The sequence below is a fragment of the Gorilla gorilla genome, chromosome 13 (genome assembly GCF_029281585.2).
Source record: "Gorilla gorilla gorilla isolate KB3781 chromosome 13, NHGRI_mGorGor1-v2.1_pri, whole genome shotgun sequence".
Classification (NCBI taxonomy): Eukaryota; Metazoa; Chordata; class Mammalia; order Primates; family Hominidae; genus Gorilla; species Gorilla gorilla.
In genome coordinates, this window is record NC_073237.2 from 43,454,504 (window position 1) to 43,471,922 (window position 17,419).

Below are 17,419 nucleotides of genomic sequence, written 5' to 3' on the forward strand. Positions count from 1 at the left end.
AATGAATCTGATTTAGCTAATATTCAATGTTATGCTTATTATTTAAATGTGTATAGCAGTTCCAAGAGAGTGTTTTATCAATAAGGAAATTTGTCTAACTCATTGAGTCAATGAATATCCTCATGGAGATTCATGGAAAATAGATCATAATGCCATTGTCACCAAGTGGTCCTGGCACCTACCCCCATGCCTTAAAACAAAAGTCACATGCACAAAATTGACAACATTATTTTACTGGAATTTAGCAGGGAGAAGATAATATCTTCAAGTTTTCACAAAGAAAATCTCCACATTGAACTCTAGCCAAATAAAGAAAATCCAAGTTCCTGTTTCAGTCTCAACTGGCCCGGGTACTAAAGCAATGCACTCCTCTCTTAGGAGGCATGTGTCAAGCTGTCAGTGATGTGGCCACCTTTTCATGACCCTTAACTCTCTGCATCATGTCTCAGCAATACCAGGCATGAATTCTGAAAAACTTCTTCCACTTATATGGTTTTCCTCATCCAGCTGAGAATGCTGCTGGTTACTGCAAAACTGTTCACCAACCATATGCTCTGGTCCATACAGCTTTCTTCTTAAACTCTGGGAGAACTCTCAAGGACAGCAGGGTGGCTAAGGGGACAAAATATAGGTATGGCTGCATTTGAAAAGGTCATTTTGATCAAAAAGGTGTCAGAACAGAATTTGTCTTTCTCTCACTTGGCTAATATTCAAGACTAGGGAGTTCCATCAATATTTTGGCAGAATTTTAATGGCAGAAAACCATTTATAAATGTTGGGGGGAAAGTTGTTATTTTTTTTTTTAAGTTACCCTGCAATCAGTTAATGGGAAATTTTGCAGAATTAAAATGAAAGCTGACTTCTGGGATGCTGGTGATGTTTTTTTCCTTGATGAGGGTGCTGACTACACGGCTGTGTTCCCTTTGTAAAAATCTACTCACAATTTGTGCTCTTTTGTACATGAATATGGTATTTCCATTAAATATTTACTTAACGATAAAAAACAACAATGAATAACCTGACCCTATAATAAAGTTAGGTTCATGTACTCAATGGAGCAAGTATGACCATACTAAAGGATATCTGAACATCTGTCCCCAAACTATTTCTGATCTGTCACAGGTCCCTCAGGGATCAATTTAAAATAGGAAGTTCTGTGTACTTCCTTTAAGTAATTTTTTATATATCTTATTTTAGAATATTAATACAAATGATATTTTATTTGAAATATAATAATATGAAGGCATGTAGGTAAGCCAGAGTTACACAATTATTGTATGTGAATCTAATAAGCCTACTATATAATCAAGTGAATATGAGCTTCCTTGGCCCAAATGATTGCTTTCCTCATCCATATGTGTTGTTATCTTTGTAACGTAAGAGGGTATATCTTTGGAGCAACCAACGTTATTATGGCCATTAAAACTGAGCACAAACTCCATGGGGCAAACAGAGTAAGCCCTAGCAGCAAGCCTCTAGGGATGGAGAATGTGAAAACATGTCAGACCACAGCCCTGATTTTCAGTGAAGTTCTGTGGTTTATCAGAGTCATGTGTGAGCACTGTTGCAGCACACAAATGCCTCCCACCACTTTGGGGAGACAGATTACAACCAATGAATTCTTACTTGTTTGGCAACCAATAAACTGTACCACAGTAATAGGTAAAATATGGATCATACACTGACTCCAGGCTGACCAGAAAAATTATCACAGAATAGGCCAACAGGCAACTTTCTGAAGGTGAAAGTTTCAGTGGCAGCTGCTGGCAGGCTCCAGACCCCCAGATCACCAGACATGAAGGACAAGAACAAGCTGTTGTAGTCCATACGGCCAATGCCCAAATGACTTCTCAGATCTGAGTAAAATAATCTACATAAGTTTTACAGAAAGATCTTCCATGTTTGTGGATCCTACAGTCATAGTTAACAAAGTCGGTAGAGAAGTACAAAAGACAGAAATCATTTAAATGCCTGAAAGTAGGAGAAGTGTATAGTTCCCCTGGCAAGATACTATGAAGCTCATTAAAAACACTACTTATAAAGCCAGTGTAAGAACAGGTTTAGATGTTTGAAAAAGAATGTTAAAATTAAAAAGGCAGTATTTGAGCTATGTGTATTTTCAATTGTATATGATTATAAATATGTAAGACAACACACACAGAAGCGGGCAAAAACTTCTTATGGAAAATATAAAAATTGTCATTGGGCAATGGGACTCTGGATTTCTCTTTGCTGCTTTTTAGTTTTCTGAATTTTCTGAATTTTAATTAAAAGAATATTTTACTATTACCATAAAACATTTTAAAACCATTTAAATAAATGCTAAATTTAAAGGGACTGGCATTCTTTTTAAGTCTACGTTCTGGGTCAAAATGCCCCACTAAACAGCTCCAGATTATCCCTTTCAGAAACCAATATAGGCTGAGCATCCCTAATCTAAAAATCCAAAATCCTCCAAAATCTGAAACTTTTTGAGCCTCAATATGACAACACAAGTAGAAAATTCCACACATAAGTACTTAACACCAAGTACCATGATTCATGTACAAAATTACTAAAAATATTATATAAAATTACCTTCCGACCATGTATGTAAGGTATGTATGAAACATAAATAAACTTTGTGTTTAGACTTGGGTTCCATACCCAAAGCATCTCCTTATGTATGTTCAAATATACCCAAATCCAAAAACATCCAAAATCCAAAACACCTCTGGTCACAAGCATTTCGGGTAAGAGATACTCAACCTGCAACCACTAGAATGCCATTCTGCTCCACAGACAACAATAATGGTTTTTCCCCTATGCTGAGCATAAAACATGGAAGTAATACCTTTCAAAAGATCCCTGGACTTTGCTGAGAGGGCTTCTTTAGGGCTTTCCATGATGCTGAATAGCCAGTCAATGAACTAGGGTAAAAATGAAAAATAGTGTCAAAGAAGAGAATCCTACCATCAGCAAAAGAACAGTTATTCCCTTGGACCTATATATATGAGGTGATTTTCCTGCCTCAGCCTCCCCAGTAGCTGGGATTACAGTTCTTAGGCAACACCTTCCCCAGGTGGAGGAGATGAGACAGGGACCAAGCATAAGATATGGTAAAGTTGGATACAGCTCCCATTTAGTTAAATGACCTGGCAAAGTCAAACCTACTTCCCTGCTGAATACCTTGAGAGCTGATACAGGTGTTTTTTTTTTTTTTAGATGGAGTCTTGCTCTGTCACCAGGCTGGAGTGCAGTAGCACGATCTCGGCTCACTGCAACCTCTGCCTCCTGGGTTCAAGTGATTCTCCTGCCTCAGCCTCCAGAGCAGCGGGGACTATAGGCGTACGCCACCACACCCAGCTAATTTTTGTATTTTTTTCTTAGTAGAGACAGGGTTTTACCATGTTGGCCAGGATGGTCTCGATCTCTTGACCTTGTGATTCAACTGCTTTGGCCTCCCAAAGTGTTGTGATTACAGGTGTGAGCCACCACGCCTGGCTGCTGATACAGGTTTTAAGAGGGAGGTAGACATGGGCCCAGAGGGCCTCCTGTGTGCCAGGAACATTATCTCTCATCACTCTGATGGGCCCAGAGAGATTAAAAACCTTGCCCAAGTCCACTCTCAATGTATAGCCGAGTTAAGATTTGAACCCAAGTACACTTGGCTTCAGAGCCCTATGCTCTTTCTTTGCATCATGCTGCCTCCCACCTGGTTCTGTGTGCAGCTTGGTCTAGGCTCCTAGGCTGGGCAGTAAATAGAAAACACATCGGATATAAGCCCCCATTTCTGAAATAAAATATGTTTCTGTAGATGAGAACAGTTGTGCCCAAATGGATATGAAACAGAAAGTCGAAATGCAAGAGAAATGGCATAAAATAATTCACTAGGTAGAGCCAAGCATGTTAACTATGAATAAATCCTGCAAATGAGGTGGAAACTCATAGTATTTATGAGTTTGGCTGATCTCTCAGGATGCAGCCCGAATTGTTTTTGAATTAGATACAGGGTAATTTAATCAATGACTGAATGCTGCCAATCTTGGTTCACTAAAAACACATACATTGGTGATAGGTAATAGGCATTTTAGTTTCACATATAGAAGCTAGATTGAAGAAAGAGTAAAATAGGGAGAAAAAGAAAATATTCCTAATTCCCTGCTTTAATCAAAAATTTTTTTCTTTGTTGATTTTCCTTTTCTCAGTTTTGTGCTATAATATCCTACTGGTAAGCAAAAAAGTCAAGCACTACAAATATATAATCAATGCAAGAGGTCTACATTGTAGTCCAAAGGGAATGTGGTATCCCAGTCCAGAAATAATATATGGGAAGACCACATTTAAATTTTTTTTTTTTTTTTTTTGAGACAGAGTCTCAATCTGTCAGCCAGGCTGCAGAGCAGCGGAGGGATCGCGACTCACTGCAACCTCCGCCTCCCGCGTTCAAGCAATTCTCCTGCCTCAGTCTCCTGAGTAGCTGGGATTATAGGCACACACCACCACACTCGTCTAATTTTTGCATTTTTAGTAGAGACAGGGTTTCATCATGTTGGCCAGGTTGGACTCAAACTCCTGACCTCAGGTGATCTGCCTGCCTTGGCCTCCCAAAGTGCTGGGATTCTAGGTGTGAGCCACTGTGCCCAGCCAAAATTTGATTTTAAATGGGACACAAAGCACAAAATTTGGGGCAGCAATACTAATGATTATCAGGTTTAAGAAAAATAAAAGGCATTTTAGTTGAGACACTTGGTGGAGTTGTGCATAGCTAAACTATGGGTCTACAGTTCAGAAATGTTTTTAAAGATTAATGTTCAGATTTCAAGAATAAGCAACAAAAAGTTAGTTTGAAGCTTTCAACTTCATAAAAATCCAGTTTTGATTAAATGAGATTCGAAAAAGAATCTTCCAACCAACTGTATTAAGGACAGGTCAGAAACATATAATGAGAAGTACAGTAAGCACAGTATTATCATATGCTTTGCAGAACAGCTAGTAGCCTGGGGAACCTCAACATTAAAAACCAAAAAATGTTTTCTTTTGGGTCATGTGTTTTAACAATTCAAAGTAACACATGTTCACATACAAAGCCCCCAACATGACGCAATGTCATCTTCCCCTTCACCCAACTCCTTCTCCCACCCCACCCCTACTCCAGAAGAGGAACTAGACTGAACAGCAAACTAAACAATTTAGGTTTTCCTGAGGGCAAGCGTGATACTATTAGACCTTTACAAAGCTCCGTTTGGCATCTAGCACAGACCAGGGCACACTGGGTGCCTGGAGCATATCTGTGCAATGGAATAAGCTATGGGGAACCTTAAAGATGCTACAAGAAGATGGATGCTCCCGACCCACATTTCCTGGCAGAAAACTTCCTGACCCACCCAGGCATTGTTGATCAACTCCCTCCCTTGCTCATCACCAGTGTATCTTACTTATCACACGCTTTGCAATCCTGAATTTGCCTTCCCGTCGACCCTCACCTTGAGATTCTGAGCTCTGAGACATACTCACCCTTTCCTCCCCAGGATCAAGAAAACAAGTTCCTTCAATAAATGAAGTATGGACTTTTCCTCCACCTCACTCCCAGCCGTAAGCAAGCTGCCACCTTGTTGTTGTTTTTAATCAGCAGTTGCCCCGAGCCTGGGCTAGCCTCAATCTCCGAGACTCTGCATCTGGCTGAGATATGGGGCTAGGTAGGAAAGTCTGTGGTGTGATTCAAGATGCACTTAACTCCCACCTCAATTCTACAGTAGAAACTGCTGAAGAGACAATGGCTGCCTGCCCTGCTAAGCAGGTGGCTGCCTGCCTCACCTTCTGGGTCTGTTCCTTCCATGGCTCTTTCTGCAGCAGCAGAGCCATGCTATTGGGAAGGAGAGTGGGAACCTCCTGCAGAGTGACCCTGTGCATTGGACTCCTGCCAAGGAAGCTTGGTACTGGCCCAGCCGGGCCATTCTCCTGATGCCATGGCAACCAACTGGCACTGAGACCGAGGAGGAGAGGGGCAGTGTGGTCGGCCCATGCAACCACTGCGGTTGCAAATATCAGTAAGAAGAAGTCCAAAGCCTACGATGAAAATAGAAATGACGTTAGGTCATATTTTTTAACAATTCAAAGTAACACATGTTCACATACACAGCCCCTGTCGTGAGGCAATGTCATCTTCCCCTTCACCCAACCAGTCCCTCCTGCCCTACCCCCACCCAGAAGAGGAACTGAACTGAACAGTGAACTCAGTTTCCATGTTTAATGAAGATACATTTTTGGGCTTTAGAAGATTTTTGAAGTCCCTTTATGTGAAGGCAGAAGACCCAAAAGTTTCATTATTATTGCTCTAACATTTCAGGAGAAACATTGTTTATTCAATTCCTAATCACATCAAGATCCAAACATTCCTCTGTTTCGATGTTTTCAAAGAGCTTACAAAATGAAGAAATATTTATGGTTATGTGGGCAAAACTAATTTTTAAAAATATGTATACTCTGATTCTACTTTTGAGCAAGTCTTTCTTCATTTTTTTTAAAAAATGTTTTAAGAAATGGGGTCTCACTATGTTGCCCAGAGTGGTCTTGAACTCTTGAGCACAAGAAATCCTCCTGCTTCAGCCTCCCAAGTGGCTGGGACTATAGACATGTGCCATTGTGCCCAGCTTCTTCATGCATTTTAAACACCTGTCCAGGATCTATCCATTTAGATTTCAGACTAATCTAGACAATTATAGAAATGGTGATTATAGGAGCCACCTCTGAGTAGTTGGATTACTGTGATTTAAACTACACTTCTTTCTGCTTATCTGTATTTTCTCAGTGTTTTAAGGTTTTTGTAAGAAAACAGAGAAAGTTAATAAAAACTTAGGAAATCAGAAGAAAGAGGACAGATCATGCAAGTTCAAAAAAAGTTTAAAAAGTACTTCCTAATCTCTTAAAATTCCGAAACTCACAAATTAAAATTTCAAAAAGACATACAACTCTTCAGAAAAACTGGGCAGAACTTCAAAAAACATCCCAGGTTATACAAATTTGACTCACACAGCAAACAGAATACTCATGAAGCATGCCTACAGAAAAAAAATCCTGCTATTACAAAATGCACAGCTGCCAGCTAAGTCAACACAATGAAGGAAAGCAGGAAAGAGCTGTCTTCGTCTTATTAATCTTTTATTTTTAAACTCACCCAAACCTAATACTAGTGGTTCTTTTTTTGTCATAGGTAATTTTGCAGGTGTGATAAAAACTCCCCTCCATATGTGCACACATGCACATAAGTATTGGCACACATAAGATTATCTGCATACACTCCAGGAACCTCTTCAAAGCAGGTATTTTTAGCCATATGCTGGCCAGTGTGGAGGCCAGAGCCCTATATTCCCACATCCTTTATGGGATCAATCCCAGCTACATAGGAGCTTGGGTTCTGTCTCTCCCAAGTGTCCTTTGTGTTCTGTCTGTCAATAAATGTATTTTGTTGAAAATATTTCTCAAACGGCAGCCTTGGGTGTCTCCAAGAGCTTGGTAAGAATACCAATTTTCTTGCAGCATCAGAGAATCATTAAGTGTGTCTAAAATAAAAGGAAAGAGGGAAAGAAAAGCTGCAAACAGCAACGTGTTCCTCTTTTGGGAGAATATATTTTAGGTTGGAGCAAAAGTAATTGCCAATTGCCAATTTTCCAATTAATGGCAAAAACCGCAACAATCTAATATAAGTTCTGTATTTTAAGGAAGCTATAAACTACTCCTCTAGATTTTACCTCGTCAAGAGCCGTATTGTGAAAGGATGTTGACTGGTAAGCAACATTTCTAATATAACCCATCAGTTCCAAGAGCCACTCCATTCTCTTCAAAACGCCTGAAATGAAAAGGGTATTTTCTTACTAGACCATGGTTTTCCTTTGAAATGTAAAACAGATCAGTAACAACCATCATAACTAAAGCAGAACACCTGGTGAGGATTCCATTAACCAGTTTCATGTTCCCTTGCAATACCCGAGACTTGTGACTGCCTGTGAGAGAGTTCTTTGTCATTATTCACATCAGATAACAGTATTTTGGTCTTTGATTTTCAAAAGCCAATTTATTCTTTAAATCTCCCTGACCACTAGTGATAAAATGCATTTGTTGGAGTTTCTCTCTCAAAATTAAACACACTAGGAGAAATCTGGCATGCCAACTAACTAGCAATATCGAATTGTTGACAATTATTTGTTTTTATAGTTCTCCTTTGCTTAAGTGTTCCCAATTTATGCCAAATCACAGAGGAAACCTAACCCAAAGACATGTAAAGAAAAACAAAATACAGCCATTATATTTCCATTAGCAGCAATATTGACTTTTTTCCCTTTTAATTTTGTTCTTTAAAAAAGAGGATTCCTAGCACAGTAAAGACTACTAAGGACATGTTTCAAAAACGGGAACTGCATTTGAGAGCTGGCTGGTTCTGGTTGGAACCAAAGGCAACATCAAATTTATTTCAGTTTATTGCATGTAACTTCATGCTTCATTTGAAACACCTACTAGATTTCTTCCTGATACATACACTTTTGGCTTAGAGTAAAAAAGTCCAGTTTCTCATCATAGGTTCATTTCTCAGTGGAAAGGCACAAATGCAGACATAAAAACTGTTTCAGACTGCCACAGAGGACGATGAATCAAAATTTCTTTTTTTTTTTTCGAGATGCAGTCTCGCTCTGTCACCCAGGCTGCAGTGCAGTGGTGGGATCTTGGCTCACTGCAACCTCTGCCTCCCGGGTTCAAGCAATTCTCCTGCCTCAGCCTCCTGAGTAGCTGGGACTACATTCTCACGCCACCACAACCAGCTAATTTTTGTCGTTTTAGTAGAGACAGGGTTTCACCATGTGGGCCAGGCTGGTCTTAAACTCCTGACCTCAGGTGATCCACCTGCCTTGCCTCCTGAAGGGCTGGTATTAAGGCGATACAGTCTTGCAGAGTATTACAATCGTGTTTGTCAGTTTTTCCTAAAAATCATAACAATACAAGAGATGGATGGGGAAAACCAGGCACAGAAGCACAAGCAATTTGTCCAGAGTTGCACAAGCTTCCCAGCCACATCTACCCCTCAGGAGCCTGGTGCCATTCAGAACTTGAATGTAGTCTCCAGAAATTGTAAATATGACCAACAAGCTGGATAGAGCAATGGGGGAGCGCTCTTATTCAGTAATTATTAAAGCATAACGTCTAAAATGGTCTAAAAATTGCATCATGTGATTCATTAGCAGAGCTTCAAGCTTGCTAATGCAGATAGGGTGGCAGGATTTGATTATTCTCATCCCAGAGAAGTTCTTCTGTAAAATAACTAGTTAATTTTTTTGTTTCTGTTTTCTCTTCTTTGTTACATGACTACCCAAAAGCCATTTTCATGAAATCATCATGCAGAATCAATTGATATCTTGTGTGTTTGGGAAACTGAAGTTAAACAGGCAGAAGCAGCTAACTTGTTTGTAACTTTGAGAGTCTACAAAGCCAAACAGAAAACAAAACCCCTCGAAAGAATCCATCCTCATTCCCAAAAAGTGGATGTTGTGAGCTATAACTATTCATTTCTATCCAAGTTACTCCTCATTTGGCACCAGAAGGCCTAACCTGTGTCAATAAGCACTAAACTAATTTTTAAGTTGAGAACTCAAGTGCAACTTAAAAGCAACAGCAGGCAGATCTATTCCTGTTTCTGATGTTCACCCCAGGATGTCCTCACCCGTATTGGCATGGCTCACAATGCGTGCCTGGTATAAGCTGTGCAGAATCATCCAGGCCAACACCTCTTTCTCACGGTGATGCACAGCAACGCTCAGCATATCGGTCAGGTTCCCCAAGGGGAATCGTCCTTGAGAGACTAAGTACAGTTTGACAAAGGCAGCTTTTTCTATGTTGCTCTGCAAACAAAAAAAAAAAAAAAATTGTTTAGTTACTATTAAATTAACTGAAGTAGCTACAGAATTTCAGGGCAAGGGAAAAACAAAAAAGGTGAGTTGAATGTTACTATTCTGTTCATTTCCTGCAGCACATGACCCATCTGCCTGTGTGCTAAATTAACATGAACATACAATAGAGGGTTGTAATGCCATCTCCTGCTCCTTCATTAAAACCATAAATTTGTTCAGGAGTTAGTCAGTGATGATATTTAGTAAATACACACAAACTATAATAATAAAATGATGACTAACAAATACAGTACTTACTGTGTGCCAGGCATCACTCCAAGCACTTAACATGTGTTAATTCAGTGGTTTTCAAAGTATGGTACACAGAACTTCTGTGGAACCCCAAGATACATAAGAGGTTCTGTGAGGTCAAAACTATTTTTATGTTAGCACCAAAGTGTACTAGTATTCATTGTATATTGTACTGACATTTTTTTTTCACAAGCCTATTTCACTTAAAATATCCTTGTAAACAATAAAAATTATTAGTTCCATTAAACATTGGCCCTTGAGTAAATATTTTTAAAAATATTCTGTGCAACAAACTGAGAAATACTCATATGGGAACTGTGCTGCATACCCAAATATGATGGTGGTCTCAAGCCAAGGAAGAACACGTGTAAGATTAGGCTGTGAAATAGCCACTCTTTTCACAGAACACCATTTACTTGAAAGAATAATTGATGGAAAAACTATGGTTATTCAACCTGGGTATTTGACAGATTATTTTCTTGAAACTGAAGGAAGTGAACCTGTCACTTCAAGAAAAATACCTGGTAGTATTTGCTCCCAAATGATAAAATTTGAGCTTTCAAGAGAAAATTAGATTTTTGGAAAATTTGTTTCTGCTTCTATGAGCCTGGCAGCTTCCCAATATGTAAAAAGCTTTTCTGATGAGATTGGTAGTGCTATTAACAATACGATTATTTTATATTGTCAACATTTGGAAGATCTTCAAAACTCAGTGATTCAATATTTTCCAAATGACCAATGTATGATATTACAAAACCATGCATGGGTAAAAGACCCAAAGTGTAAAACAGACCAGTGGAATTTAATGTAACAAAGTATATGAGTTTCACTAATATGGTTTCAGATTCTACAGCGCAACTAACCTTTAAGGAACTACAAGTTGCTGGCCGGGCATGGTGGCTCAGGCCTGTAATCATAGCCCTTTGGGAGGCCAAGGCAGGAGGATCACCTTGAGGCCAGGAGGTCAAAACCAGCCTGGTCAACATGGTAAAACCCCATCTCTACTAAAAATATAAAAATTAGCCAGGCATGATGGTGGATGCCTGTAATCCCAGCTACTCTGGAGGCTGAGGCAGGAGAATCACTTGAACCCCGAAGACGGAGGTTGCAGTGAGTTGAGATCATGCCACTGCATTCCAGGCTGGGCGACAAAGTGAGACTCAGTCTAAAAAATATTTTTTTAAAAAAGGAACTACAAGTTGTTGAGTTTTTTGGTGAAATGTAAAAGAAGGATGTCCGTAATTATGTGAAAAGACTATTAGCACACGTTTCCCTTTTCCTCCTGCATATCTGTATGAGGCTGGAATTTCTTCACATACTTCACCAAAACAACCTCACAACAGATGGAATGAAGAAGCTGCCATGAGAATCCAGCTGTCTTCTATTAAGCCAGACATTAAGGAGATTTACAAAAATGTAAAACAATGCCACTTTTCTCACTAAATTTTTATGCTTTAAATTTTTTTATTAATCATGTTCATATATAATGGGTTTCTTATTATTGCTTTTAAGTAAATATTTAAAAGTTTTCCTAGTCTTTAAATTTCTAATAAGGAAAATGTCAACAGATATGACCCTTATAATTAAAAGCTCTTTGGCATCCTCAATAATTTTTAAGAAGCTAAAGTGTTCCTGAGACTAAAACATTTGAGAACTGCTGTATTTACTCATTCTCACACCAATTCTCTGCAGTAGATCACTATTAAAGTCCCACCTTTACAGATGGGGAAACTGAAGCACAGTGGTTAAGCAACTTGCTTAAATTAAGGTCACATAGCTACAGGTGCCAGAGTAAGAAACAGAACTGAGGGAGTCTGTGTTCTCTACCACTATCTTATTCTTACCTCTACCTCTATTCTTTTCAGAAACAAATAAAAAACTCTGACCTTGCTGAAGCAGACTAACTCTTTTGGGGACATCAGAACACTACTTAGTATGTTCCAGTGACAATGTTCTGAATGGTATTTTAGGTAGAAACTCAAGCGAGTAACAGCAACCTTCAGCTCTAGGTACTAAGAAGTAAATGACATACTTTATTTCCAATTACATGAATGTAATAATAGGATATAATTCATTACACATATGTAATAATTATGATAATAAATACTGAGTCCTTATCTTGACCCAGGCAGTATTCCAAATACTCGTAGGTGTTATTATCTCCCCTTTACAGATAAGGGAACTGAGGCAGAGAGCTTATGAAGCTTAACCAAGATCGCATTGCTAGCAAATTGCAGAGCTGGATTTCAAACTGAAGCAGTGAGGCTCCAGAGTCCATCCTCTTAACTATTTTCTTATGTTGCTTCTCCTTGCTTAAAACAACCTAACTTCCAAAATGTTGATATTCCATATATTCTTTTTTTTTTTTTTTTTTTTTTGAGACGGAGTCTCGCTCTGTCACCAGGCTGTAGTACAGTGGTGGGATCTCGGCTCACTGCAACCTCCACCTCCCGGGTTCAAGCGATTCTCCTGCCTCAGCCTCCCGAGTAGCTGGGACTACAGGTGTGTGCCACTACGCCCAGCTAATTTTTGTACCTTTAGTAGAGACGGGGTTTCACCATGTTGGCCAGAATAGTCTCGATCTCTTGACCACATGATCCACCCGCCTCGGCCTCCCAAAGTGCTGGGATTACAGGCGTGAGCCACCGCACCTGGCCCCAAATATTCTTTAACAGTGGTTTTCAAACCTTAGGATACACCAGAATCACCTGGAGAGACAATTAAAACATAGACTCCTGGGCTCCGTCTCCAGAGTTTCTGATTCAGTAGGCCTAGATGGGGGCTCAAGAACTCACATTTCTAATCATTTCCAAGGCGATGCTGATGCTACTTATGCAAAGACCACATTCTGAGAACCACTGCCGTATGATGCAGAAATTCAAGGATCTGATTGAATAGGCAAACCTGCCATAAAGTAAAATAAATGACATGAAGTCCACCAGCTATAAGGGAGCTCACAGTTCTCTAGACCATTGGTATTAGTTGGTATGCAAAACTGCCATTCAAATACAAGTGTGTCATTTGGGATGTACTTGTACTAAGAAATGATTCATTATTGATCTGCAACTCAAATTTAACAAAATATCTTGTATTTTGTTTGCTAAATCTGGCAACTTTACTGATAAGCTACTTTTTGCTCATTCATCGTTTAACTTGGGCATGGGTGTGGGAAATAAATTATCCTGTGTCAGGGCTAATAGTGCTTGCTTTTCAATCAACCACCTTCTTCATTCCTAAGGATAGGATCAGGTGAAGGACAAAGTGGGAGAAATTGGGTTAAAAAGTTATTCATCCATCTATCCATCCATACAACCTTTGTTAAGCACCAACCACATTAGTAGGCTGAACAAGAGGCTCAACAATGTAAATGAAATATAGTTTCCTGAAATTAACCAATAACAAAAATGAAGCAAAACGTGCTTCAGCCAAACACTGAAATCAATTCTTCAATTGTAATTTCTGCCTCAATAATGAAAAAAGGTATAGAAAGATATGTTATTACCTTAGTAACCTGGGCGATCCGATTGGCATCATCATCTGTCATTTCTAAGAGGCATTTTGCTATGCTGATATACAGCTCTAGATCCTTTCTCTGATAAAGAAAAATCCCAAACATGTCAACAAACAGTGTAAAATAACAGGTCAAAATGTTCTGACAAGTTATTAGATTTTTTTATCCCCATGAACAGCAGCTGATGAGATTTTAATTTTAACCAAACCAAAACATTTGGCCAATTTTTATCATTTTGAAGACATCTTTCCTGTTACTTTGTGTTTTTTTGTTTTGTTTTGTTTTGTTTTGTTTTGGCTATACATTTTTCTCCTTATCAAAATTCCTTCATCCCAAATAAATTTCTAACCTCTTTGTAAAATTACAATTCAGAGGTCTTTTGGGGGAGGGGAAGGGCTGATGCTAAATTGTTTTATATAAACAGTATATGGGAACTCATGCCCAAGGATTCTCCAGGTGTAAAGTGTAAGGACTTCTGAGCCTTCTCGTCTTCTACAAGAGGCATTTGGTAAAAAGGCCTAATAGCAAATTTCCTGGTGCAGCACTGGTTAAACTGCTTCTAAGCTTGCTCAAAACTTTGGTTCTAAATATTCAACCTCAATTTAGATCTTGGAAACAAATACACTCCTAGTAAAGAATGTGGTTATTTCTTGCTAGCCTTCCCACCCACATTCTTAAAACATACACCTCCCCACTTTGCCAAGAAGCCTTTAAAATATCCCAAACATAAATTGTCAGGAATGTAAATATTTTTGTTCCTCACCCGAATCTTATTTGGCAGGAGGTCAAAAATTTTCCCAGTAGCTTCAGAGAGCAGACTCCAGAGGTGGTGGGCAGGGCTGGGCAGTTTCATGGCCTGGCTCAGACCCTGTAAAGCACTTGGGCATAGCTCAGGACTTCCAAGTGGGGAAGCTGCTTTAAAAACTGCCACCATTAAATTTTCAACAAAACCCAGGATCTGTTCATCAGAGATGTGTTTTATCCACAGAGGTGCAGATATCAGGAGATATCTCTTGGTATTCAGCTGGAAGTAAAACAGAAGAGGTTGAATGTAAATAGGCAAGTCTGGGTTTGCAATGTTCAAAACCTGTACATCAACACTGTGTTTGAGGGCAGACTGAGAGATAAAAGGTTCAGGTTACTTCCTTCCCCCTTCATTTTCCCACAGCTTCACGGTCCAATGGGCCACCAATGCATGTAATTTTGGCTTCTGCAGTTACTTCTGATCCAGGGTGAATCATGTGTTTATATGGGATCTGCCAACCCATCTGAGAACTACTCAGCTTAAACCTTGGATGTTTTCAAGGTTTCAGTGACGGGAATAAAATGCTACTTCTGAAAGTACATGACAGTTACTTTTCAGTTTTAAAAGGTCACATTCTCTGGCAAGAAAAGCGCCGGAAGATGAAAGGCTCATCTGCTGAAAATCAACTAAACAGAGCATCTGATACTATTAATTTCTTCTCTGAGAAAAAATAAGGAAGTAATAAGGAGAAGTGACATGCTGGGACCATTATGACCAAAGTAAAACCACCAGCTGAGCACATAGAACTGACCAGGCACCTTAGAGTTCACGAGAGCCAAGAAAGGGCATGTTAGTAACAGCTCTGTTATATGACAGACTTCAACCAAGTGGGCTTCAAAAATTCTTAGGAACATAAACATGCTACTAAAGGGGCAGCAAGTCTAAAATAAGTGATCTAAAAATAAAATCTGGCAAAATAAGTGATCTAAAAAGTAAAATCTGGCAAAAACTTTTTTGTGTGCTATTTTTGTTTTTTCAACATAGCACACAAAAATAGGGGAGGGACAGAGGAACAATGTTTTCTGCAGATTTCTAAAAAGATCAGTGTAGTTGCATGAGTTTTCTCAAGACCTCATTTTAAAGAATATGCCATCTCAGATCATTCTATATTTAAGAAAATGAACTCACAAACTTAATTTGTTAATTAACCAAGATAACAATAAAGATAAATAATCAAAGACAAATGCACAGAGTAGCACAGATCTAAAAGATAAATGAAAGGATAAGTAAGATTTAGGAAAATTTCGGAGGCCAACCAAACAGGCTGGAAATAGGTCTGATTCAAAAGTAAGAAGGAGTGAATAGAACAGGGCTTTGAACTCAGATAGATAGAGCTCTCTCTTTTATTAGCTAGGCAAACTTTGCTTGACCTCCATTTGCCTCAGTTTATAATTCTGTTAAAATGGAAATAATAAAATGTATCTCTCAGACATGAAACAAGACAGACATAAAAAAATTCATATTATATAATTCCATTCTAAAGAATTTCAAAAATTTATATGAAATTTATATATAATTTATATAAAATTATATAAATAAAGGTTATTTTAGAAAGGCAATACTACAAATAGAAAGCAGATTGGTGGTGGCTTGGGTCTGAAGCTGGGAGTGGGGATTGACTACAAGCAAGCACAATGGAACTTGTCAGGTGATGGAAATATTCTTGGTGATGATTGAAAAACCTGTAAAGGTACTCAAATTCATCACATTTTACACTTTAGAACAGCCATATTTTAGGCTATATAGATTATAACTCAACAAAGCTATTTTTAAAACTGTCCCGTCAGGCTGTAGAGAAATTAAGTCTGATTTCTGTAAGTACTCACTGAGTGCTTGCAGGTACCAGGTGCACAGCAAGGGCTCAGTAAGTGGCAGGCAGCTGGGAGCCACTTGGAGCAGACAGGTGGAATGAAGTTAATACCTGACAGAAAGATGCAGACCTTGATAACATCCACTTTCAATTAAAGACAGTGAGGAGGAGTAGGAAAGGTTTAAAAAAACAAAAACAGGCCCAGCGTGGTGGCTCACACCTGTAATCCCAGCACTTTGAGGAGACTGAGGTGGGCAGATCACTTGAGGTCAGGAGTTCGAAACCAGCCTTGCCAACTTGGTGAAACCCCATCTCTACTAAAAATACAAAAATTAGATGGGCATGGTGGCGCACACCTATAGTCCCAGCTACTTGAGAGGCTGAGGCATGAAAATCACTTGAACCCAGGAGGCGGAGGTTGCAGTGAGTCGAGATTGTGCCACTGCACTCCAGCCTGGGCTATGGAGCAAGAAACTGCCTCAAAAACAACAACAAAAAAACAGAAACAAGGCTGAATAGGGACAAAGGCCAAGAGACTGAGGAAATGATAAGAGGGCTTTGCACTATTCTCAAACAATTAAAGCCTCCTAGGACAGAATAGTCCAGATTATGGAGACAATTAAAAGATGACAGCATTTAACTTACATCAACTGGTAAACCTCTAAAGAATCATGGAATATGTTTTTCTGTTCTAGTTTGAAACCTAATCAAAATTATACATCTTTACTAACTTCACATCTTTAAACTCTCTTGCCCTATTCTTCCTATCTGCCCTTGGCCTATACGTGAAAGGTGCTAGCCCCCTCTATCAAAAACACCAGACTCGGTCACTGCTTTCTCAACGCTTTGCTCAAGCTAAACGGCCTAGTAGAGATCTTTCATGCTCTCCACTTACACTCTCCCACCTACATCCCTTGGTCCCCTTGATGTGATACCTAACCAAATCACGGCTCACCTTAATTGCTGCCTCCTCTGGGAAAGGGGAAGGGTAATACATGGATAAGTCCGGTACATATGGATTTCCTTTCTCTTAATATGTACTGAAATAATTACATATACTATATAATCAAATAAACATAAGTTCAAATAATTCCACCACTTTCTAGCTATATGATCTTGAGAAA

At 39.1% G+C, this 17,419-nt stretch overlaps 1 protein-coding gene across 4 annotated transcripts in view; it reads right to left on the reverse strand.

Annotated features, from left to right (window-relative positions):
* Nucleotides 1-217: 217 nt before the first annotated feature.
* FOCAD (focadhesin) overlaps nucleotides 218-17,419 on the reverse strand; it is a 312,606-nt gene continuing 295,404 nt past the window's right edge. For 3 of the 4 annotated variants that reach the window (XM_019034046.4, XM_063696326.1, XM_055351762.2), the window contains 7 exons: nucleotides 14,444-14,704; nucleotides 13,672-13,761; nucleotides 9,692-9,869; nucleotides 7,731-7,828; nucleotides 5,797-6,048; nucleotides 2,834-2,909; nucleotides 218-612 (listed from right to left, as the gene is read on the reverse strand). In XM_019034046.4, coding sequence (XP_018889591.3) covers nucleotides 539-612; nucleotides 2,834-2,909; nucleotides 5,797-6,048; nucleotides 7,731-7,828; nucleotides 9,692-9,869; nucleotides 13,672-13,761; nucleotides 14,444-14,704 — 1,029 coding nt within the window. In that variant the 3' untranslated portion in view covers nucleotides 218-538. Of the gene's footprint in view, nucleotides 613-2,833; nucleotides 2,910-5,796; nucleotides 6,049-7,730; nucleotides 7,829-9,691; nucleotides 9,870-13,671; nucleotides 13,762-14,443; nucleotides 14,705-16,311; nucleotides 16,407-17,419 lie in introns of those variants that run through there. The other variant, XM_063696327.1, reaches the window with a different exon arrangement.